At 37.8% G+C, this 26338-nt stretch overlaps 1 protein-coding gene across 1 annotated transcript in view; it reads left to right on the forward strand.

The window, feature by feature from the left end:
- The window catches only part of LOC113226483 (steroid hormone receptor ERR1), a 42730-nt gene extending 17113 nt beyond the window's left edge, over window positions 1-25617 (forward strand). Inside the window, exons 2-8 of the mRNA XM_026459116.1 lie at window positions 12505-12654; window positions 13157-13396; window positions 13881-14102; window positions 15038-15223; window positions 20812-20973; window positions 23476-23648; window positions 24828-25617. Coding sequence (XP_026314901.1) covers window positions 12505-12654; window positions 13157-13396; window positions 13881-14102; window positions 15038-15223; window positions 20812-20973; window positions 23476-23648; window positions 24828-24990 — 1296 coding nt within the window. The 3' untranslated portion in view covers window positions 24991-25617. The remainder of the gene's footprint in view (window positions 1-12504; window positions 12655-13156; window positions 13397-13880; window positions 14103-15037; window positions 15224-20811; window positions 20974-23475; window positions 23649-24827) is intronic.
- The last annotated feature ends 721 nt before the right edge of the window (window positions 25618-26338 follow it).

Raw genomic sequence — 26338 nt, forward strand, 5'->3', positions numbered from 1 at the left:
TGAGGACATGTTTATAAGCAAATACACGCATTGACAATGGGAATTTAGAGACCAGCCATAATATATAGTAGAAGCACCTCTTCTGAGACTCCATAACATATACATTATTTACAATACTTATTAGAAATGGAACTATTGCGTGGAGTGCAGGAAGTAATGTGAGCATTACTGCTTCGTGGCAGAAGTAGATAAAGTAGCAGTGCTTTCCTGGACGAACTTAGAATCATTCATTCCATAGGTAAAATAAATTTACACTTGAAAACGTCACATTTATAAGCTACTTCTCGTTCACTACGCTGATTTCCATGAGAAGAACGAGCTAGATACTCTAGCGATTGATCTTTTCAAATAAATTTAAATGCTATGAGTCAAATTTGTGTGGAATCTAGAGCCATGTCATCTTTCCATACATATAGAGCTGTTATTAAAATTAAAAGAGATGTTTCTAAAAATAATTACGTAAACCGTGGAAACTTTACGGTCTAGGAACAACTGATAACCATTGCCATTAAGACTGTAAACTAATAAACTGACTGACACGTGATATGATAACGATAAAAATTACAGGGATAAATTAATACATAGTTTCCATTTCGTTACAATGTTATGTGGGTACGTCTTATTATACGGGATTAATTGGCATAACATGTGTTTTCTTGGACAGAAGTTGCTTTCGTAGAAGTTCTTCAACTAAATTCATGAAGAAATATTCATCGTCAACCCTGCTCCCGTAGTTTGTGCCATCCATCATGATCTTGCGCTAATCTCATCCATCTGCCAGTATGACGATGTTATCTACCATCTCGCTGCGTCCCACATTTTTAAAACCTATTCTGTTTTCTGCACGCTATAACTTGGACCTTTTCATTTTAACCATAAAAATCACTTAACGCCAAGAGCTTTGCTGAATCTCTTGACCACCGATAAGGTTGTAATCTATCTCAGACAATCACACCAATTAGTTGATCTCAAATTAGGGCATTCCCTATTGGTACCAAAAGGAACTCACTCAATTCGGACCAATTAGAAAAGTTCATATATAGCTCCTAAATTGGTCCTTTCGGAACTTTCTTTTTCAGCGCTTACAGTACAAACCGTCAGGTCGTCAAGGGTGTTTTTAGCCCCGCACTAGGTAAACCCAGTATCGCGTAGACACACACACACATCACACATACTCACGAGAGAAATAAATGTAGGCCATACAAATTTTTCTCGGAACTCTGCGTGGCAGTCCAGCATGATAATCGCTCGACCACGGAGGAGAGTGTCGCTCTACTCCACCTGTCTTCATCACGCCTCGCAGGAAAATGTGAAATTTTAATTTCTATAAATAACTGCACAAGTTAATATTGGGTTTACCAAGCCCTGGAAAAAAATACCTGGATAACCTTATTCACGAGTGCTTGAGTACTTTAGTAAAAGTACTTGAATCTTAAGTGATCGAATCTAATACCAAAGCAAAATGTTGGATCGCTCCATATATAAACATGATATAATATTGTCTAACAAAATTGGTCGACACAATTTCATTTGGCAAAAACAAAGAGAACAGTAATGCATCTTGCCCCGGATAATGGCTTTTGAAAGGTCGAGCACGACGAAGAAGCGCGATGTTTTTTTTTCGACTTATCGCTAATGTAGTGGTATAAATTAAGTTTACGACGGAAATTACATCCGAAACATGTACATAAACAACCTTAAACATTTTTTATCTTTGACGGTTAAGTGTAGATCACTAAATTAATCTAGTAACACTATCTCTTGCACATTGTAGCTTTAACCGTTTGTGTGCCCGATGACGAGAATACCAAATGTTGAAAGAATATTTCTGTAACGGTCTGTTTTACTATTATTGATACACGTTCTATCTTGCTCTAATTTATGCGTTTTTCTTCTAAGGTGCCAATAAACGAAACAGTACCAGCGTTAGGCCACTTCACGACTGTTAATAGGTAGCAACATACCTGTAGAATATCATATATGTCTAATGTTTTTTTATCGCTTATTTTGTAGGTTCACTTCTTAATATTTAAGTAAATTTAAACTTAATTTAATATTCCTTATTTCTTTGTTGGTTCCGATGTGCGTAATACATCCCTTGCTTTTCAATATTATAATGTGTTTAACTTTGTTAATGACGGCATTTAGGTCTGTCACTATTAGAGAATACCTTAAACTGGAATGTACAAGTTTCTACATTGCTTTTATCCTATCGTAATTTATAAGAAGTCCAAAATAACTTTGATTGTTCCCGCATCAGACTTCTCAATGTCACGGGAGACTTTGTGTCAATGAACTCCGGTTAGGCATTCTTGCCTATTTTTTGCGCCTTGTGTGGTTACTAATGAATGTAACCATTATGCACGATTGGATATGTTTGGATGTAAAAAATGGTATCTTGTAGTTTTTGTAAATATGTTAATTATTGATATCTCTTTGTTTGGGTTATGCTTCTTGTACAGCTTGAAGTAGGGCTGTTTTATCTAAAGTCTCCAACATCATCATAAACGGGCCTGGAAGTACATACAATTGATATTGTAAATTTAGTGGCACTAGAGTTGCTTGTGAAAGATTTCGCTCAGAGAAGTACTGCCGCCTGTCAGCATTACTGCATTCTGGTTTAGAAGGGTAAGGGTGCTGGTGAAATTACACGTACATGGGACTTATCAGCTCGTATCTCAGAACTTTGCGATATAAAGTTTTGAATAGCACTGCAACTGCTTTGGACAGGGGTTCGCTTACTCACCCTACAGGTGCACGACTTGTTTGTTCCGTCACATGGTATTATAAAAAAACTATCAATTCGGCAAGGATAATTGTTGTGAAATAACTATACTTATCGAATCGATGGCCATAGCCAATAGCTTGCAGCCCACAACGATGGGACGCGTTTGCCATCGTTGTAAAAGCATTTGCCAAACGGCGTAAGGTTCTCGCTAATTGTTGCCCTGCGTACGCCGTACGTACAGGGAGTATGAATGGTACGTCTGGTAGGCAACTTTTGTCCCGAAACCAAAACAAAAAACGACTATATGAATACGAAAAATATTGCGAAAAACATAATAATGTAACAAAATTCCTTAAGTAAGCTTGAGCTGCCGAGAACTGCAAGAGGATCAGGTCAATTTCAGCAGTGCTATGTGCCTATTACAGTAGTAAACCTGGATCACTTACGACGTCACCACCCTGAATGTATTATTTTTATTTATTCATTTATTCATTTATATTGCGGTTGAAAAAAGACCTATGTGTACATACCTTATAGAGTAACATACATAATAATATAATAAATAACTAATGACAAATTATTATTTACACGTATTTGTCTGCGACGTGTGACGCAACGTGGGTGTCCGGTAGAAGAGGTCTCATTTTGCCTCGTTGGAGCCTATGGGTGCACAGAAAATTTGGCAGTTAGTTCTGTTCAAGCAGAAACGTTACCAGAGCGGTCTGTGCACAGTAGAAGTGGTTAGATAGTCCAACACCCGCCGACAGTTGGTCTCGTTAGACCTGCTTTAGTCCGCCATTTTCGCTTTGTATTTTTTTTATAATACAAGTGACGGGACGAACAAGTCGTGCGCCTGATGGCAAGCTACACGCCTGTCTATAACAATTGTAGTGCCATTCGCAAAGATCTGACATGATCTGGGGCATTGCCACTTTGCCCGTCACCCTGAGACATAAGTTGACAAGTCCCATGTGCCTGGAATTACACTAGCACCCTTACCCTTCAAAACCGGAACACTGTAATGCTGACATTACTGATTGACTCTATTGCTACCAAATTGTATGGTATGGTTATGTCATTCTTTCGCGCAAATTCTCTAAAATTGTAGAAAAATGTCTTATTGTGCTGTTTTGAAGTGCAAAAATGAAAATGTTACCCGTAGTAGTTTTCATACCATCGGTAAGTCTTATTTTAATCAATTTTCTATTTATTTATATTTGTTACAAGAAACGAAACGAATTCTTTTTCGGAGAACTAAATAAATAACTTCAGTCCGTCGTCGTTCAGCAATTAAGCGCTAGATGGCAGCACGTTGATTGAAATTTAAATTCGTAACTTGCAATAATAGGTTGGTATTGAACTTTCAACGATATGCCAACAGGGTAAAGTTTAAATTATATTAAGTATCCAGAATTTGTTATTTCTTTTTAAATTTGAATCTTCCACTTTCAAACACTACAAAATCTTGATTGATAATGAGTGGTGGTAGCCTACCACCAATCGTTGTCAAGATTTTGTAGTGTTTCAAATTAAAAATGAGTTTTGGCGACATCGGTTCTAATAGTAATCGAGGCTTAAAGCACTTCCACTTTTGCTTTCTTCCGCGGTAGCGGCGTTCGATGAAATTTTCTCTGTAGTATTGAACATATTTTGTGCCATTTTCCTTATTTACTACCACGTATGATAAACTTCTAACACATACGTATACATATGTATATACGTAAAACAATACATACGTTTTTTTATTAAAAATATTTTTTATTTCAAAAAGTGTTGTTTTGTCTATCTAGGCTCGTTGATATAATGCTTAGGCTGCAGCATCGTCGGTCTCATGAGTCGGTTTCGACTGCATGCAGTTAAAGCGTGTAGTCATTATCTGAAACCACTTCAACTGCATGAAATTTTTTTTTCTAACGCACACCATAGCCCCGCGCTAGGGAAACCTTGTGTTGAGGTGCCATGGACACGCACGCACATAGACAGCCACTAATTATACCCAAACTCACGAGAGAAATAAATGTAGGCCATACAAATATTTATCCCGGGCCGGGAATCGAACCCGAGACCTCTGCGTGGGAAACCAGCATGGTAAACGTTCTGCAGTTGAAGTTGATAAGTGATAGTGGTTAAACGAAGATAAGTTGATTAGTTGGAACAAAACGACCTACCCCACTTTAAGATTCGGAGGTTCAGGTTGTGATGATTGTTTTCCGCGGCAGCGGCGCAGCGGTGGGATGGGCGCGCGCCTATTGGCGTGGTGTAGGTCGGCGCGCGCCGACTGGCAGCGTGGCGTAGGTCGGCGTAGAACCGAGTTCGACGCCCGCGCAATGTCACCCCGCGGAGATTCGGCCGCCCGTCCCGCACAGCTTGCTACCCTCCCGCCGACATCTGCGTAAATCAACCGACTCACCTCACGTCGTTTCCTAAAGGCAATTTAGCGGCCTCTTTGATTTTAGTTTTTACTAAATATTTGAACTTTATTGCACCTTGGTTTTTACCCAAGTGTGGCTAGACGGAGTCCTAAGTTCCAACAAGTTTCTAGAGTACATGGTGTACTTTGTGAATGGGTATGATGGAAGCGTATCAATTGTACATTAATCATTGCATTACAAACGAAATGCTAGTGTTAATGTTGTGCGCAGTTGTTGTAGGTCAGTACGCTACTAGTTGTTATGTAACGCTACGTCTGTTTGGCAGGTGCTTTTTCGCTCGCGTAGGTGATATTGGGCGCTGTGTTGGTCGTCGACCTTTCGCTATCTGCATTATTTAGCCCGGCTCAATGGCGGCGCAATGTCGAATCGTGCGGGTTCACAGACCGCTGCGACACTACGTTCTTTCTCTACACGCCTGCTGTTGTTTAACCGAATTTTATAGGCATGCGAACTGCTTTAATGCCCTCTTTTGTATGGTTTTGCCAATTCTTGTGTTTAGTTTGATTTGTCTATTAAATGGAGACCTTTACTTAGTTTGTAATAATTTTTAAATTATGTACAATTGAATAAGAACAAAGAATGATATCTTATGATACTGAATTTGTATAACCTTGCAAACTCAATAACTGCGTAACGTTCTGTGTTATTTTTAATTCCTTTGTGTACGTGTAATCGTATGGCGTAATCTGTCGTATTCTGCTTGCGTCGTGAGGCCGTCGATGCGCACCGTACGGAATGTACCGTTCTCCACGCCGCCGTCGCCCCACAGTCGGTCTGTGGGCTGAGGGTCGGAGCGACCTCGCGGTCGCGCGGAAACGAGGCGGTCAAGGCCGAGGCGTCTAGACGCACCCCGCCCGCACCCCTAGCTCGGTACAGCCAACCCCGGCCACCGCGCCGACGCTTCTTACACCTCCCCGCTACCTACATTATATCTCGGCAGCCGCCGAATTTGCCTGGGCATAGCCTTCGGGGCATAGCCCGACCTACCGTATGTCTATGTCTGTTATGGCTAGACGGCGCGACATGATTTTCCTGGGCCTTATATTGTACGTAATTACACGCCTCCCGTCTGTCTGTCTCCCTAACTCAATCTTTGACATCAAACACAGATTTTAAAGCTATTTAAAAACAAGTAACTTATTGAAATTATTCCTGTTCTAAAATAACAACTTGGCACAAGTAATAAAAAAAAATTGAGCTTTGCAGGCCTCTTTATTTAGCAATAAAAGTAAACATTTTCTATATTTAATCACATTAGTAACTATCTTTAATCTAGTTCACTTTTTATCAATTCTTATCATGTTATCATTCACTACGTCGTCATTGTGTTATTGGCACTGACCAACCACAACAAATGCTTTGTTTCGTTTAGGTGCTTTGCAAAGAATCGCTTGCAAACTAGATTACGTCATCGGCCGTTGCGTAGGCCTTGGCTAACGTTGTAAGAGACAACATTATATGTATATGTTTACATTACGGTCTATATCTTTTTTTGTCTAGCCTATTTCCATAGGATCTGGCATACATATTTACTGGTTACATGGAGTGAGCTCATAATAATTTTTCATACTGTTACATTATGCATTAAACAGAACGTGCGATTCTGTCGGCTAGACGTCCAGACATGCCAAAGATGGCTGACAATAGTGACCCGGTACTTGTTTCTATTAGCTACTTGTTCCGCCATTAGAATTTTAAATCTGTTTTACAAATCACTGGTATCTGCTTAGTTCGACTTTGATTGTGCGTAATCCATTCGTCGTAAGTTACTTTCAATAATTCGATTGTCTTTATGTTTTACGATTGGATTTTCTTGATGAAGGGAATTTCAACAAAAAATAAGGGATACCGGAGTCGTAAAACACCATATCACATTAGCATTGGATGAGTAATAAGCCGCTGGCCCGGCTGTGCTGTGTACATTATAGCACACTTGAATAAACTTTAAACGGCTTCACTACATTTACAAACGGGGCCCCGTGAAATTTTTGAAAAATTGTCATTGTGCAATGGTAATGCATGTAAATGTCGAAGGTAGAAGCAGTGTCTAATTGACTTGTTGGTGGAGTAGGTCACGGTTTTCATAAACAAAACAATCGTACGGGTGGCGGTGAGCCGACTGCTTTAGCATTTTTAGCGTCTATATCTATTTGCGATTGATGACCTCGTCATCGGCGTGTGGGGTAGGTTAAGGTAGGTTAACACCTATTTCTTATATGTCACATCAATGAAATTGGATGTACCATATTTTATGTCACTTCCGTCTTCCAAATTTTTTTTCTCTTTCGTTTTTATGTCTCGACGTAATAAGGCGATATTTTTGCGGTCGGTTTTAAATATAATTAGCATTATGAATCACAAGCACTGTTTTTACTTTACATTTAGTTTCAGACTCTTGACTAAAGTTACGAAATATTTTAACTAACCAAATAAATACTTCGATTCCGGATTTTGTACCTTTGTACTTTAAAACTGCACATCCATGGTGTATTTTTTGCTGTTATGATAATAAGATAATAGTTGCTAATGTTTACAGATCCCACGGTCACGGGTGACTGACGATTGTCAGTCACAGGGGACCTGAAAACGGCCCGAAAGCGATTTAGTTTTGAAAAAATACTTTTATTACCAATACTACTCACAACTCGTGAAATACCATATAATATTTACTTATTACGTACATTAAGGCCCATTATTAAGAATACGGCAAACAAATCTTAATCAGAAAATAGGCCCATTAATTCTGTCGAACACTTAACCTCCAAATAAAATTGAAACTAAAATACCCGTCGTCATGTCTCGAGCCTTACCTAACCCAGGCCTAGTTGAGTGGAGCACCTAACCGCCGGCTAGCCGAATTGACGTTTTCTATGAAGGTGAAACCAATGGCAAGCGGTCGTCGACCCCGCTGCCTATTATGAGAAACTCCTATTGGAAGTGCGAATTTAGGTTGCTAAACTCTTCCAACGTAAATCTTGTTTGGGAATGATGTCGGAGATATTTATGCTTTACAATTCTGGTTACGTCAGGGTAAAGATTTAGTCCCAATGTTGTTTGGTTTTCTTATTTATCTACTACATCTACATTTATAATAATAATTTTTAGCCGTGGGGCGACGGCTTAAGAATACATTGTCGCCTCCCCATACATGCCCGTGGGGGTCGTAAGAGGCGACCGAGGGCGTCACAAGTGTCCATCTGCTTAGCATTGTGGTAGGCTCTGTGCCGACTGGATAGCGACCACAGTACACACGGCGGAAAACCCTCCACAGTGAAACGCTTTTGCGAATCGCGTTCAGGGATCAGTTGGTGTACATCCAGTGCATTTGGCCAGACCGGCAAAATGATAGTGACGGAGTGAAGATATTTGTGTTTTCCATCCGTTACTCTCATCTCTGGACTGTATTCGCACTTTCCATCAGGCGCGGTGCAGTCATTTTGTCGAGTCGCAAGTCACAAAAAAAAAAAAAAAAAAAAAAAAATACTAATTTAACTACATCTTGTAGCAGTAGAGCTCCTTGTGAAGAGTTCCGGTTTTGAAGGGCAAGGATGCTGGTGAAATTACAGGCACATGGGACTTGTCCACGTGGCATTGCCCCTAAGATCTTTGCGACTTAAAGCTTTAAGTGGCACTACAACTGTCATTATTAATTCCACTCTTTGTCAAGTCTTCAAGATGTCGTGTTAGCAAAAAAAAACTTGAATATCACGGTGATTCACGAATTGCGTCTCGTGATGCGATGACGGAGTTTCCCGGACCTACGATAATGTTACTGACTTCGGCACGTTTGGTCTATTCTGTAGCTGTACCTCGGCGAATTGAAAAAGTTCATGTTTTCAAGTTTTACGTTTTGTATCGATCTTTTCGTCCTTGCTTTGCCGCTAAGTTTCAAAGGCACCCTTTGTAACATATTTCCTTTTAAAGTGGTCAACTTTAGAAATTTTAAATAGGGTCTCACGAGTGGCGATTTTAGACGACTTCAACCACGCGAATCATAGTTGCTAATGTTACTTAGGAACCGAGTTGCATTCAGTATGTGACGTTCGTTAACTGGAAAATTTGCGGCAATATAATCCTACAGAACACGTGCACGGAGTCGTTACACTTTTGATATGCGTAATTTTAAAACTTTTTGTTTTTGATTCTTTTGTTACATTTTAAATCACGTAACTGTTTACAAACATTTTTATTATTTGAGATGAGGCGTAAGACCTAATATTTAAAATTTTACGTATTTATGTAATGCTACCAACTGCCTACCCCAACAAAGAAATGTTATGCATTGTCCCAAATTTTTATGCAAAGATCATGGCCCATAATCTGACCCGGTTGATGCACGGTTTGCGTACAAAAACCGTATTCGTTTTAAATTATACAGTGATAAACCACTTTTTATTTTATGTAAGAAAAGTATTGAAAATTTGCGGGGTTAACATGTAATAGGGCAATAAGGATTTAAAATTAAACATATTTTTGATTGTACGAAAACCCTAATTAGGTCATTGTTAGACTTTCTATCAAAATAAATATCGTCACACTCATGCACGAACAATTCGCGGTTAGTTGTAGTAGGAATAAGACCGAAATCATACTCTGGATGATCAACTGATCAACAATAAATAAAAAAACACAAATATTTTACACTAACATACATTTTTATGTAAAAAAATGTTTCTTTATTCCATAATTCCCAGTACTCACAGTAAAGCGCCACATACTATTGTAAGGTACTCCTTTATTTTTTTTTATAAAAATATAGCCATATGTCATTTCTGTACGCCGTGGATATGGTTTTTATACTTTGGTGGGTCATGATCTTTTGTAATATAACCTATTTACTTATTTATAAAACAGATGTACCTACCAGTTAATGCGTAACTACGTATGTTATGGATGTATATTAAACGTTCTATGTTATGTATACTTTATCATTAACATGACAATGTCATTGGTCCAATGAACCCGAGCATCCTTGAAACTTTTATATCTTCGATAGATAAGTTGTTTTCGCAGTAGCTGCGAGTAAAAATAATTCGTTACGTGGGTTTTTGCAAGATTTTCTTGGGTTTTATCAATCCACAACTGCCAACACTGTTAATATTTTTATTATACGTTGATGATGATTTATTACTTCATTTGTTTCGTAACTATAGTTCAGAATAGGGCGGTTTGCATTAATATTAAACAAAACGTAACGATTCATCCGTACAACAAGGACCTATGTGCAAGATGCTGCTTATTCTCAAGACATTGCACATTTCGTTTGTTGTTCTTGACTGTGGATATCCACAGTTGAAATCGACTTTTATTCGATTTTATTTTTCCGAAACGAAATAATAAATGCACAAAAAATCTGAAAACACCTTTAGATTAACGAGAATTTGTTTTATCCTCTTTTCGCTGTATAATCACATAGATTTCTGTTCTTCGGATGAGTCGGTAACACAACAGCAGTAGAGCTCCTTGTGAAAGAGTTTCTGTCGCCAAGCAGTAATCTTAGCATTACTGCGTTCCGGTTTTGAAGGGTAAGGGGTGCTGGTGAAATTACAGGCACATGGGACTTGTCAATTTATGTCTCAGGGTGGCGGTCGAAGTGGCAGTGCCCCTCAGATCTTTGCGATTTAAAGCTCTGAGTGGCACTGCAACTGTTATGGACACGCGTGTAGCTTACCATCAGGCGCACGACTTGTTCGTCCCGTCACTTGATGTACATAAAAAGTATATAACAGTAAAAAAAAAACTGGTTGATTACGACCATCTCAGTAAGCCATCACAATGGAACTGTGAAGAACCAGAAACGTTGAACCAAATATTCGGGATTTAGTTCCGGAATAAATCGTTACATTTTTTTTTGTAAGATTTTTCTCACGAGTCGCTGAATTTACGTAGGATTCGGCGCTTCTTACTCGCTGTTCGAGGTTTCCGACTTTTGGCTGGTGTATTGAACTTGTTTTAAACGTAAATAAGGCACGAAATTGGGTAAAAACTATTTATTTTAGCATCATCATGATGCCGTACCTTGGCACTTTCAGTCGTGTGATCATTGACTTACAATTATATGGACTTCGGGTCCTCGCTAAAAAGTGTCCGAACTTATAGGGCGTGAAAATCGTATACAGAGCGTCATTCACGCTTTAGTCTTCGTTTGTTCGACTGACAGCGCGCTTGTCAATGATGCCGTATTGTGTAGTAAAACCTTGTAAAAGTTACTCAACTAAAGTGAAAAAACAGGATTACCATCCTGTTCAACAAGCTCAACTTGCACCGCGAACAGATCAAGAATTTTAGCTAAAAATGATGAAATGTGCGGTAAATGAGTGTAAAAATACGTCAGACAAACATAAAATAGGTACTAACATCACATTCCACAAGGAAGTAACGCGTTTCAACTTGTATTTTTATATAAATATTCACTAAAAACGAAAATTAACTTACTACTAAAACTAGCCTACATGAATTTGATTTTTGCCTCACTTGTGACAGTTCGTTTGATATGAAACTATCATTCTATGCGTTATACACACAAGCTTTGAAATATTTAGAACAAAAATTTCATACAGTCGCTTTGATGCTAATGTTATTATTAAAATATTTTTTTAATCATGTATTAATTTAGTAATACTTTCAAATATTGTTGTACTTTTTCTACGGCTTGGGGTTACGAATCAGAAGACCGAAAATACATTTGCCCGAAATAACATTTGCATGAATTTCCATAATCCCGAAAGTATTTTTGTAGGTTTTTTTTTAGAATATTACAAAACAAACCTAAGCTAACTTAGTATTTTCTTTGTAATAAGCATCCAAAACTCCCTAAAGCACAACGGTTTTATTATGAATCGGTTTTCAGGATTATGAAAATTTGGCTTTACGTTGAATTTGAATTTAAAAAAATCGAAACATCGGTACATTTCTTATGGCATGGCATAATAAATGTATTTATTTCAGTTTTCCTCGAGATCCTATACTTTGCTCACTATGGAGAAATATAATGGTGTTTTTTTGCGCCTTTCAATTGTTGCGAGCAAAATTAGAGAGTACTGCGATGACATTACAATTTAAATTCAATGTTTTAGCTTTTTCATATTCCTTTACATGTCACTACGTTTAAATAGGTTGACTTGGGACATTTTTTTCGTGGTTTTTGTATTAGACCCGTCGTTCATTTATTTGTAAGTCAATGCGTGTGATCTACAAATACTGTTTATTTTGGCAGTAATGCCAACCCTGAAAATTTGTGTTGGGGTTGCCAACAGTCACATCGGAAACTTTGCAATTTTTAGGCTCTGAGAGGTTAAAAAATCCAAAGTGGCATAGTTTAATGGCTCTAATACATTGTCGCAGGCGCATATAATGTCCGGCGTCAACGGCACGGCTGAACCGATGATCCGTCGAGTGAAGCAGGAAGCAGAACCTCCACCAGTGTATTCTCCTCCTGAGTCACATATTACCCAGCCTCTTCATCAGAGACATATGCAGATCATGCAGCCAGAGGTAAAAACTCCACATTTAAAATTTTAATACAAAATCATTCGTCATTAACCCTTTATTAGAAGGGTTGTTTCTCAATTAAGAGGTCTGCGGTTTGAATCCTTGTCTGGTGGCATGTACCGTTAATTTCAAAGGTACGTACATGTTTAGTAGCACGACCTTTGAATAACGGTAAAAGTAAACGTCGTGATGAAATCTACACGTCGAAGAAGGTTCTCAACCATTTTAAAATTGTAAAATCAGTTTAACTTGTAATGGGGTGATTTACTAAGCATCATTATATTTAAAAAAAAAAATAAAGCTGGGAGGATAAAATACGTGCTAAATTTTAAAGGTATAATATCTGACTTTGTATAAATATCTCTTGAAAATTTTTTTCGAAGTTGTAGAGATACTACTAGAACGTATACTCTTCTCTTGGATTTTTTATAGGCCAGGATTCAAGGATTACTAGTCCACATTTTAGGTATTGTGATTTGAATCCACCATTCCTTGTTTTCAATAGCTGGATCTCCAGCCCAAAGAAGAAATCAAATTCTGCGTGTCTCCCTCTGAAACCGTAGTTGGGAATACCAGCCCGGAGCAGCAACACTGCTCCTCTACAACTGCTGCAGCGGCCACTGGTGCCAGAGATGACGACCCTCCGAGAAGGGAGTGCCTGGTCTGCGGAGATGTGGCATCAGGTTACCACTACGGAGTGGCCAGCTGCGAAGCTTGCAAGGCGTTCTTCAAACGGACCATACAGGTTTGTGATGATTTCTTAACGCATCCCGATCGAAGGACCATTCTTGATCATTTCGTGACGAAAAGGGTACTTGTTGTTTACAAAGGTGATAGATACGGCGGTACTTTAGAGACATAACCGATAAAAAAATTATTATTTTTGCAAAGGGGTATTCCCTTTCTAAACTCCAATAGATTTAATAAAACGTGCTCGGGTCAGTCGAATATTTTTATGAATGATTTTTTTATTTCTAAAGTTGTATGCTGATTAATCAAAATTCATTACACTAAAGATTACGTATTAATAAATAGTCTACTAAGTCAGTGTTATCGGTTAATTCTTAACCGACAGAGATGGGGAAATAAGCTTAGAGAAGGGCCATGTAAAATATTTTATTATTTTTAAGTGTTCATAATTTGTGGTTGCTTATGTCTGTGGACATGGCACCCGCGATACAGGGTTTCTGATGCGGGCTATGAGTATGTGCATTATTATTATTCTCCAGGGCAACATAGAATACACGTGTCCAGCATCAAACGAGTGCGAAATCAACAAGCGGCGCAGGAAAGCGTGTCAAGCGTGTCGATTCCGGAAATGCCTGCGCATGGGCATGCTACGCGAAGGCGTGCGCTTAGATCGTGTGCGCGGGGGCAGACAAAAGTACCGCCGCGTGGCTGACCAGGCACCTGCCGTTCATCAACCAAGACCACAGCTCGATGACATTAAGGTAACAAAAATTTAACGTTTTTTTTAAAAAGTGCGCATTTGTACTCCGTCCATCTCACCTGATGGAAAGTGACGGTGCGGTCGACGACGGAGCACGCGCACCTATACTCAAGCCACATTTGACATGGACTGTTTAATAACAAAACATTGCTAGGCAACCAATGATGTTAGGTGAAGATAAAATTTTTTTGTTAAAGCTCATTTAGACCACCGCTATCCACTGCCTGAATTTAAATAGGTAAAAAGGTAATTGGTTTATGTAGAAGTAATACATACCTAGCCAATGATTATAAATGTATCTGTTTATACTTATTATTTATTGAGTAAACTAATTAAGTTTTTGAATCCTATTAACATTTACTTCTAAATAGTGGGTTATAGTAGAAGGAAAGAAACAATAAGATTTTATTTTATATTAATTTATTACATATTTTATCCACCATCTTGAAATGCTACCGAAAACAAACATTAGGGTTGACCCAGTTTTATAAAATTAATTACTGGTACTTTGTATGTTATTTTCAGGTGATTTGAAAGTTGTATTGAATAAAATTCATCACACACATGACAATCAAGATTCTCAATAGCGTAATCGAATTTCGGGGAAAAATTGTGGTGACCAGTCTTGAAGTGAAAGCCCTAAGATTTTTGTTTTTGTTCTTTGACATTTGTTCTACATCGAATTTGGCTTGAGTATAAATAATGCTTATTTACGCATTGAAAAGGCCCAAGTTGTAGCGTTCAGGGAATAAGTCTGCAGGCAGGGAATTTACTCCTTAGCCATTCGGCATATCGATGTGGTAGCGTGACACGAATCCTAGGAATATCCAAGTTGTCTTTTACTTTACAGACACCAATTGTTTTTTTATCGATCATAATACAGATCCTGGAAATATATGGTTAGCAAGATCTTTATGCATCAAAACATCGTTCCAGGTCCTTGAAGCTCTAAATTCCTATGAACCAGAAATCTTAACCTGCGGTGCGGCGCCAGCTAACGTGACAGACACTGTAGCCAAAACATTGTCCTTACTGGCAGACCTCTATGACAGAGAACTGGTCAGCGTTATCGGCTGGGCCAAACAGATCCCTGGATTCACTGACTTGCAATTAAATGATCAGGTGAGTTTTTTTATGCGTCTGGTGGTAAGCGACACGCCTGTCCATAACAGTTGCAGCGCCACTCAGTGCTTTAAATCACAATTATCTGAGGAACACTGCCACTGTGCCCGTCACCCTTGAGACATAAATTGATAAGTCCCATGTGCCTGTAATTTCACCAGCACCCTTACTCTTTAAAAGCAGAACACGTAATGCCCATATTACTGCTTAGCGGCAGAAATAGGTGAGGTAGCCGTACTTCCCTGGACAAACTTTTTCACACGGAGCTCTTCCTGCTACTCAATGTTTTCAAGAGTCCTCAGGCTTTTAGGTATCAGGTATGGTCCAAGTGGTCCATGGGTCCAAGTCTCGTCAATCCTGACTGCTCTCTCAATGAGAATAGTATTTCGATGTTTGGAGGTCTACTACGACATTGTCTAGAAGTCTACGACGACATTATCTGTAGCACCTGCTACGGCGGCGAGAGGTTATTACTACGAAACATTCATGAGTAAATGCCGCAACATTAATTCAAACCGTCAACCTACCATTTACCAACGCTCTATTGTTTATATTCCTAATATCATAGACATATAAAAGTTTCTGAACAGCTGTTTTAGCATTTTAAATTTGTAACGTCGTTAAAATGTCTATGTATAATGGCGGCAAGGTGCTTTTTTAAAAAGCTCTATGAAAAGCTTGGGAAGTTTTAGCAAACTTGGAAGACCTAAAAATGCTAAAAACATTATTACTACACTTTGTAGCATAGATAGACTGTATTTATAGTCTAACTGCAACATGTGGTTCATATAGCCTGGTTATCAATTAAGTTTACAAGCTAACCAAACATATCACATGTTGCAGATAGACTATTCATATAGTCTTATCTTTACTACACCGTACTACTATTACTAAGTAAAAACTTATTTTACTTGATTTTTTGTGTGAACCATTACGGGTTATGGCAGAATATAAGCGAGGGCAATATACTCCATAGCCTCCAGTAACTAGGTCATTGATACTTTTGTCATATTTTGTTTGTTGTATTGCATAGCAATAAAGTAATTTGATTTTAACAGAACACAAATAATATGTAATTTAAACACTGTTCAATAAACATTTTTCATTTTCAAACATTCACAACAGCGTTTTTTTCACAAAAGGATTTTTTTTCTAAGTGCACGATTTTTGTATTAATAATTACCCTCAGGGCGCGTTTCCATTTTGTCGTGACGACAGATAGTCGTGCAGTTTTAAGTGTCGTGGGTTGAATATTTAAATGAGATTGTTCACATATAGCACGGCACGATTAACTGTCGTTCACGACTTTTTCGTCATTACGACGACGGACTGTCGTGACAATGGGAAGAGCTAGAACGACAGTCATCTGACGATAAATAAAACGTCACGTTAAAAATATGACGACTGATAATCGTAACTTCAAACGATTCTGTCGTACAAACGACAAGGCGGGTGCCGTGAACCAATAAATTATTGTCACTATCTAGCCGGAACAGACACAACAGTCGTACAACATACAATACACGTCCACGACAGATAGTCGTTATAACATAAGAATAGGTTCAAAATCAAAATAATCTTTATTTCATAGGTAACCATTATTACACTTGAAAAGGTCACATTGGTTAAACTCTATCCCTCATTCGTAAGGCAGATTCCCCTGAGAAGAATGAGCAAGAAACTCTAGGGGTTGCTCTTTGTAAATAACATTTACAATATTTTTTTTTTATTATTTGAAACATCAGAGATCGAGACTACCTCCATGAGCTAAACGGTTTACTACCACGGTTTTTTGTCATCCAAGTACTCAGAAGTTGTATAATAACCTTTGGTATAAAGTTTTTGTTTCACTATAGTTTTACATCTCGTGAAAGGCAAGTTTTGTTTATCAACCGGATTCTTGTTATAGAAGCGTATACATTGCCACTTAAATGAAATTAAGAACAGCTAGTTTATTTTTATTCCTCGTATTAATGTTATGTCTGTCACTATTTTTCCTAAATAAATTTGTTAGGTTAGGTAGACGCGACAGTCTTCCAACGATAAATAAAACGTTACGACATAATGGGAACGCGCCCTTATATTTTTCAAATTATGTTTCCAACCTATAGGTACAGCTAAAATAATAAAGTGACAACCCTACGCTCCGAGGGAAGTGTAGACATAAATGTACCGAACATTCGGGAATTGCCCCACTTTTTTATTATTGTCTGAGGGTCTACTCTTTTTCATCGTCCGAAACAATTACCGTCAAATAAGTAATACTCGACTAGTTTAAAAAAACAATGTCAAGTATGAGGCTTCAATCGCATCAGGCGTCTCTTATTTTGATAGAGTATTTTTTTTTATAATACCTAGTGACAGGACAAACGAGTCGCGCGCCTGGTGGTACGCGACATGTATATCCATAGCAGTTGCAGTGCCATTCGGAGCTTTGAATCGCAAAGATCTGAGGGGCACTGCCACTGTGCCCGTCACCCTGAGACATAAGTCGACAAGTCCCATGTGCCTGTAATTTCACCAGCACCCTTACCCTTCACAACCGGAACGCAGTAATGCTCGCATTACTGCTTGACATTCACAAGTTCTACTGCTACTAAAATAATTTGATCGAGTATTATTTATTTCACATGTAATTACAGGGCCGGTATAGGTCAATTGTTATTTACGTCGTTTGAAGGCGAAACAAAAACCTTTGTTACAAAATAAACGGATTATCCATTCTCGCAAATGAGTTCTTGGTATCAATCGCTGAATTCGTGCCAAAAGCAACGCGTACAGTTGTCAACAACGCTTCAAAACGTCAATTTTAAAAATAGAAACGAATCAAAGCCGTTTTGTAATAGCCCAACAAGTTCTTTGTCTGCCCACCTTGTCATAACTAACCTGTCAGGTTGCAAAAATTTAAGAAGAATTCACAACCAAAGCCACGGAAAGTATATGTCGTCTCTGATGACTGCGTTCTACTTGAATAGATACAACTGTCTTCTGGGGTAATAAGCATTGGTTACTTTCTAGAAAAATTACGTTTTTGATGAAATTATTTGGTTGTGGTTAGTTTGGTTTGGAGAGTCCCCACATAATCCCTGAGTCTCCCTGGGCTCAGGGGTAATCTATTAAGATTTCCCCCCGTCAAGGTTAGTTCCATCGAGTATATAACCAGAAATAAAGACGAAATGTCATTTAATTTGTTTGAAAACTATTCTACCAAATCATTACGGTGACAACTGCGCGCCGATTGGCCATCCCGTATTCGAAGCAATTGACGAGTGTCGTCAAATATTTCATTTCAAATCGACCTGTTTTACTTGAGTTTTGCTATAATGGACGAAAATTGCAAACTTACATATTTGAAATTTAATTACCGATGAAATTTGATTCCGTTTGTTTTGTTATTAGGTGTTTTGCTGTTTTTCCCCACAGCAGCGAATGGAACAGCACGCCATCATTACAGATATTATGTTTATTACAATAAATGCAGAATATTTTTGGAATATACGGAGACGTACACACGGTATATATTCAGTGCAAACGAGAGTTGATATAAAAGTGATGTATCACTGATGAGTTCCCAGGAATGTACGACCCTTATTCCGTCTCTATTTCTGGTTATATACTCGGTGTTTGATAAATTGCATCGTGTCAATGTGAAACAAATTAATTACAAAAATGCTATTTGGTAGCCGTCGCGACATCTGGTTTGCCAATAGGAACTAAATACCGATCGATCGAAAAGTCGATCCCGATTAGCAGTCCCCTTGGGTTCATGGTTATGATAAGGTGTGTTCTCTGGTGTTAGAGCAGCGCGAGAATTTTGCGAGAATTGCTTATAAAGGCTGTATATTTGAAAGTGGGACATACTTATCGAGTGCGTTATATTCCTGATTCTGAACCCAAAGAAATAATAAACTAATGAAATTACAAAAAATATTTTTTTAATTTTTTTTATCGACTACTACTTGAAAACAACATTAGTTGTCGAAATCTATGCACATCACTATTATTGCTCCAACGCAGCGGCAGGTGGCGACAGGGCGGCGAAATACAAAGCACAGGTCGGGGGTGGGGGCGCGAGCTCATACGCGAAATAGCTCAGTGCACGCGCGACCTTGATCTAACGAAGACACGTAAATTATTTCTACTTCCGCTCGCCCGATCGCCGCAAAATGGATATTTATTCTAACGTCGAATTGACTGAGATGGTGCGACTTTACGCAATAAGTGGTGATAGTGTGAGGCAAGCTATTGAAATGTTCCCAAATCGGATTTTACGCAGAGGAGGTGAACAGTGTCGAAGTGTTGCGTGAGAGGATTATCTCAGCATTTTATACTGTGAGACAAAATGTGTTTGTGTTGTACAATTTAAAACAAAATTTACTATGCCGTGTGAGACTATGCTTTGTGGGAAACGGTGGACATTTTGAACACTTGCTCCGTACCACGTAAGTGTAAATAAACTGTAAATAACTAAAAAATTAATCATTGTAGATAATTTGATTTCACATTTTTAACTACGCCAAAAACCTCAATTCTTATGATAACCAGTTACTAAATCATAAACTTATCTTTTTAGTACGTAAAACATTTCGATGATAGTTCAAGTAAAAAATAATTAACATAAGCTAAAACGTAAACTTGAAATTATTGTTATTGTTGCTGTCTCACTCGGCGCTCGCTTGGTAGTATTCCCATTGCACTCGAAATCAAGCGTAAAGGGAAACGGTTCATTCCTATGTACACTTGAAAACACATTTTGTTGATTTATTTTTTGTTCTATCCCATATCCTAATTTTATTTTAGTCTATGTTAAGTTGTAACATGATTTACTATGACATGTATGAATATGTCTCACTTTTAAATATACAGCCTGTATAAATATAGTTTAAAGACTGGTCATCAATATTACATTTGAAATCTTAATTAATTGGAAATTAAACTAATTTCCGGATTTAAATAGTGTATATTTGTTTTTTCAAACAAATTAACGATTCCGGCCCTTTACAAGTTTCATGTTCGTGGGTGACTTAGCTCAGCAACAAATGTATGCAATTTAGCTTTTTTTATGATACCGAGAGACTAACGAGACGTTGCAGAGCCACTCAGATATATAAATAGTTAAAGACTTAAAATAAAAATAAAATAGTTTTACTGCTCCCTATAGTTCACATGGAAATCGAAACAAAACAATAAACGTTGTTCTTAATTCAAATTGTTACAATATATGGTATACATGATATGAAGATGATAAATTTAATAATTACTGGACATGGTAATTTGTATTCGGGTGTATTTGGAATACTTATTTTATTGAACATTATGACGTTTTTACTACCATGATTATCATTATGTTTTTGATGGAAATACTCCACTAGTTTGTTACCTATTATTATTGATACAAAAATCGGTTAAAACAAAGAAAAATTCCTTTCATCGAGCTGAACATGAACCAGCGTCTGTTGCCACACCGGGCCCACCGCTCTTACCAACTGAACTTGAAGTTCGAGTTAGCAGATCTTACGAATTTCGAATAATACACTTAGAAGTTTCGAATAGTTAAGACTTGGAATGAATTTGTCAATTGTTGTCAGATGCGTCTCCTACAAAGCACATGGGCAGAGATGTTGAGCTTGACGATCGCGTATCGCTCGATGGGTGCCAGTTCCTCGGCTGTGCGCCTGCGCTTTGCCACTGACCTCACGTTGGATGAGCAGCAGGCCAGGGAAATTGGCGCCACAGAACTGTTTGCACAGGTGAGTTGTTTTTATTTATTTAATCACATTAAAATGTTTTATGTCCGTATTATAAGAGCTAAAAAGTAGAGTTGCAGGTTACTATTCGGTATTTGAACTTATTCGGCCTATTTTTGTCATTCAGTCGAATACCGAAAACAGCACGAAGAATTAAAAACAACGCAGTAAATTCTCATGTAACTTATTGTTAATGCTGAACATACATTGTACATTTTTCGCATAAGCATAGTAATTATTTGAAATAACAAAGAAAATATGATTTTTTTCTGAGATATCAAAAAAGTCATAAACCAAATGTGAGTTACTCGAGAATTAACGCGATTGGCGTAGCGTAGTGACAACGAGCCGATCAGAGAGCGGTTGCACAATTTTTGCCATAATACGATTTGCGTGCTAATTGTCATACGTGCGTTAATCGGTATTCGAGGCCGAATATTCGTTGCAACACTACTAAAAAGATGTGCGTTTCGCGTCTTTTTCGCTCTTATTGCACGGGACGTAAAGTTTTTTCGGACGGACTTAAGCTGTATAACACTTTAACTCCCTTAAAAGAATATGTGGAACGAAATGTACATGGAAGACCGGTTTGAGAGTGACGACCATGAACTAGTAGATACTATGCAATGGTTAGCGTTCAACGGGCACGAAGCGAAACATTAAAAAATGGGATTTAAGTAACGATGATTAATGTAGGAAATACAACTATTTTTCCGGATTTAAATCGCGTATATTTGTTTTTTCAAACAAACCGACGTTTCGGGCCCTTTACAGGGTGTCTACTCTCGATCTCCGTCCCAAAACAATTACTGTCAAATAAGTAATCGACCCCTCCTACGTAAAGTATCGTATGTCGAAATTGCCAAGTTTACAGGGAAGCGTTTTACAATTCTCAGTTTTATTCGGCAAAGCTCGTTACTCAAATAGAGTGATCATCTAATACATCATCTAACCGATATCTAGGATTTTATAATACTCTATGTGAGTAGCGAGCTTTGTCGAATAAAACTGGGAAATGCTAAAGGCACGTGTTGTGCTTATTTCAGTGAATTCAGAATATTTAAAAGGCTCCTCTGTAAACTTGGCAATTTCGACATACAATACTTTACGTCGGAGGGGTCGTAATATTCGACAAAATTAAAAGACAAGTATCAAGAATGAAGCTTCATTCGCATCACGCGTCTCTTCATTTGGTCAAATATTGCTTATTTGACAGTAATTGTTTCGGACGGATATCGGACGGAGATCGAGAGTAGACCCCCAGGTCCCATGGTCACGGTTGACTCACCTAAGAACACGAGATGATTCAAGTAATTTATATATAAATAGTAGGCTTATATGGCAATTAATGACTTCTAGCACTAAGCCGACGAAATAGTGATTGAAATTACCATCAAATCAAACATTGTATTTTAGGAAAACAAAAATCGACTTGTCGTCCCTGCCCACTTGAGTATTTTGTACATTAATATAATACACCCGTAATATAATACGCTCTATGAAACAGACGTTAAAGTTTATTTAATTATGCAAAATAGGTGCGCTTGTGTTGTTTTTTTTTTACGCAGTTAATTTTCCCACCGCACCGTCGCGTGGAATAAATAACATAATATGCAACTATAGTCACAAAGACCACCAAAAATGTATTCGACACTTTATATTGAATATTTATTTATTCAATATAAAGATGTTTTACGTCATTTACATAGTGTTGGGTCATGGAAAAAATTACATTTTGAAAAAATCATATTTTTCAGAAAAATAAAATATTTTCCTTATTTTTTCCAATATTTATCCGCATTTGACGTTGACACGTGTCAAAACTTGGAGTTACTGAACGAAAACGATGAAGGCATTAAAAAGGTTTTTTTCGCTGTTGTCCCATCACTTTAAATCTCGTTTCTCTCTGACTTGCTTTTAGCTAAACAATTTTATTTTATAATTCACGCTAAATAAAACTTCAAAAGCTATTTCTAAGCGAAGAACGCAATACGAGCCTTTAATTTTTTCTTACTCAACAGGACTGTTATGACATTCAATCATATGTTTTTTTGGGAAAATACACCACTAGTTTGTATTGAACCCTAAGAAAAATTTCTTCAATCTGACTTGACTCAAACCAGTACCATGCCAAGTATAGTATAACCGTGTCAACCCAAAACTGCGTAAAGGATTTTTCGGTATTTTGTGATTTTTGAGGTCAACAACATAAAAAGATACACGTAAGTTACATTTTACATTAGAGATTAAAGAAAACTATCTAGCTATTATCATTTTGCTATTGATAAATGAATATATTTCTTTTCCAAGGTTTAATTGGTTTGTATTGCAAATAACTATTTTGTAATCATTTATTCTTCAGTACTTTTAAGTTTTAATTGTGTCTACTGTTTGTTGACCCGGATAAATAAAAAACACAGCCGAAAGATTCTTGCTAAGCGCCTTGCGGTGTTGTGGTCGGACACGGCAGAGCAGAGACGTGGGAGCTAAGAAGCGCTTGCGCAGGTGGCGGGCGTGTGCCGGCGGCTGGAGCGCGCGGGCGCGCTGCGCGAAGAGTGCTTCCTGCTGAAGGCGCTGGCGCTGGCCAACTCCGAGGCGCGGCTGGACGAGCACGCGGCGCTGCGCAAGTTCCGCGACCACATCCTGCAGGCACTCAACGACGCCGTCAACGCCCTCAGGTACCTGCCGCAGCATTTCTAACTCCCACATCGACCCCTCCTGCGCAAAGTCTCGTATGTCGAAATTGCCAAGTTTACAGGGGAGCGTTTTAAGGTTCTGAATTCACTGAAATGAGCAAAACACGTGACTTTAACATTTCTCAGTTTTATTTGGCAAAGCTCGTTACTTTAAAACTCGTTCTCGAATAAAACTGAGAAACGCTAAATACACGTGTTATGTTCATTTCAGTGAATTCAGAACTTTAAAACGCTCCCCTGTAAACTTGGCAATTTCGACATACGATACTTTACGTAAGAGTGGTCGATGTAATATCGAACAACTGTCGCAATAAGAATAAAGAATACAACGATGCAATTAGTAAGTAAGTTAGAACACCATAAAATGGGGTAAAGCGGCAGATATCCAAACCATATTTGTGTTGCAAAAACCAACGATTCGTTCTGTGTACCATTTAGGATCTCGGGTTTCTCTCGGAGAAAAGTTTAAGGAGACTGGTATCATGACATCACAGTACATTTACTCAAATATTTTGTATGCCCGTAAAAATATACATAATTTCGTTAACAAAGAAGTTATCCATAATATTAACCCTGGAACTAAGTCCGAACTCATGGTACCACGATTTCGTTTAACTAAGGTAAACGATTATTTTATAGGGAACTGTATACGTTTTTACAATAAGACTCCGGATAATATATTAAGAATATCATATCCTAAGTTTAAAACTTACATTAAAAGTATTTTAATTGAAAAGTGATATTACAAAATTGAAGAGTATGTTTTAGATAAAGATGCGTGGAAAGACAACGTGAGTCTAGATTCCACACAAATATGATTTAAAATGTGTTCCATAGCTTTTAATTTTATTTGAAAAGAGCAATCCCTAGAGTTTCTAGCTCATTCGTGTCAGAGGGGGGAGGTCAGCGCAGTGAACGGGCAGGAGTTTAAAAAATGACGTTTTCAAGTGTAAAAATTTTACCTATGGAATAAATGATTATTTGACTTTGATAACATTCACCATTCAGGAATTATTGCCAAAATTTTACCTTCTTTCACAATCTATCAATCTGTCGACAACTATTACACGACTATTTAAAATTTTACGAAAACAGTCGAAAAATGACAGACTACAAGAAGACACGTTTACATCTAAACTGACTTCTTTTTTTAATTTTCAGGACATACAACGCAAATGCGGCTCTTCAGCAACTATTACTAGTGCTGCCCGCGTTACGACACGCCGACGTGGCCGTGCGCCGATTCTGGTCCACGGTCCATAGAGAACGACGCGCGCCCATGAACAAGCTCTTTGTCGAAATGCTCGAGGCTTGCTTACGGTAGACACTCTACATCTGTGGTTGGTGAACTGTTGTCTATAGTCGTGAGTTGTCTATGCCCTGCTGCCTGAAATGCAGTTGTGGTCTTCATAGAAGCTTCTTTCTTCTTTGTATTTTGTGGGTTAAATAGTGATCCTCGGACTCCACGGTGTCAGTGTTGAACATTATTTTTTAATCGAGTAGATCGGCGCTGGGCCGCGACTGTCTGTTTAGAGAGTCATTGCTTCATTGAAATAAAAACATATCACCGTAGCAGTGAGTTGTTTGCCATAATTTATTAGTCTGCATTTAATTTCGGACAGATAATGTTAAAATTGTGTGTAAATAAGGTATTTATGTCAGGTGTTCGTACCTGTAGAATTATGGCTGTGAACTGGCAGGCAATCTTGCGGAGGGAGAAATTGTTCTAGAAATATCTGTATAACTTTTTAGGTTGTTTTTGGTGGTAAAACGTCGCGTCCCCGCGCCTTCAATGTACAAAACAATGGACGGATTTAGTACAAAACTTGTTACTATTTTTGTATAATATTAAAAGTTAATTATCTAGTTTTACTGTGCATTAGGCTTCGAGATGGGTATGGTCGTGGAAGAAAAATCATTTTCCTAACGCTCGTAGATTGATTTCTAGTGTTGCCATTTTAAAAGTTTCAGTGAATATTTATGAAACTTCTTTAAAATGGCATCAATTTCAAATATTTCAGTGACTGACAACTGTTTGTGGCTTTTTTTGTCGAAAAAACTTTCATTAAAAAAATCACAAACACATTATGAAATAAAACAATTCGTTTTGTACGACAGGCTTAAAATGGCTGAGATATAGGGATGTACTGTTAATTTAAAAAAAAGTGTTAGAGGTAAATTTTTGTATAGAAATTTACAAGAACATTCTTTTATCAATACAATTTTGTCAACAACTTGGAAATAAATAATGGGAACACTATTTACCATAATATTATGTTCTAGATTTGACGATGTTTATAAGGATAGACAAAAGTAAACCTATATAGATTTCTCCTTGACTATACCTGCACCTCTGTCTTGAGTCTACAATGTCATCGCTAGCAACCGCGCAAAATACGCACCTCAACAAAGTGTAGAGAAATATAATAATGAATATAAACGTTTTCCCTCGACTTTGTCGAGTAGTATATTTATTTATATTTACAACTCTACGTGCATTTGATTACTTTTTGGTATTTTTATCATTTTATTTATATATTTAAAATTTTATTTTTCTAGCTTTAAAAATCTACATGTCAGGACAAAATAATAGATTTGTTTCTACAAATTTCTCGATAACTATACTAAATGCCAGTACCGGGGTTTGGAATATTGTAACGCAGGGCGTTAAT

Source organism: Hyposmocoma kahamanoa, unplaced genomic scaffold, assembly GCF_003589595.1.
Source record: "Hyposmocoma kahamanoa isolate Upper Pololo Valley unplaced genomic scaffold, ASM358959v1 192, whole genome shotgun sequence".
Lineage (NCBI taxonomy): Eukaryota > Metazoa > Arthropoda > Insecta > Lepidoptera > Cosmopterigidae > Hyposmocoma > Hyposmocoma kahamanoa.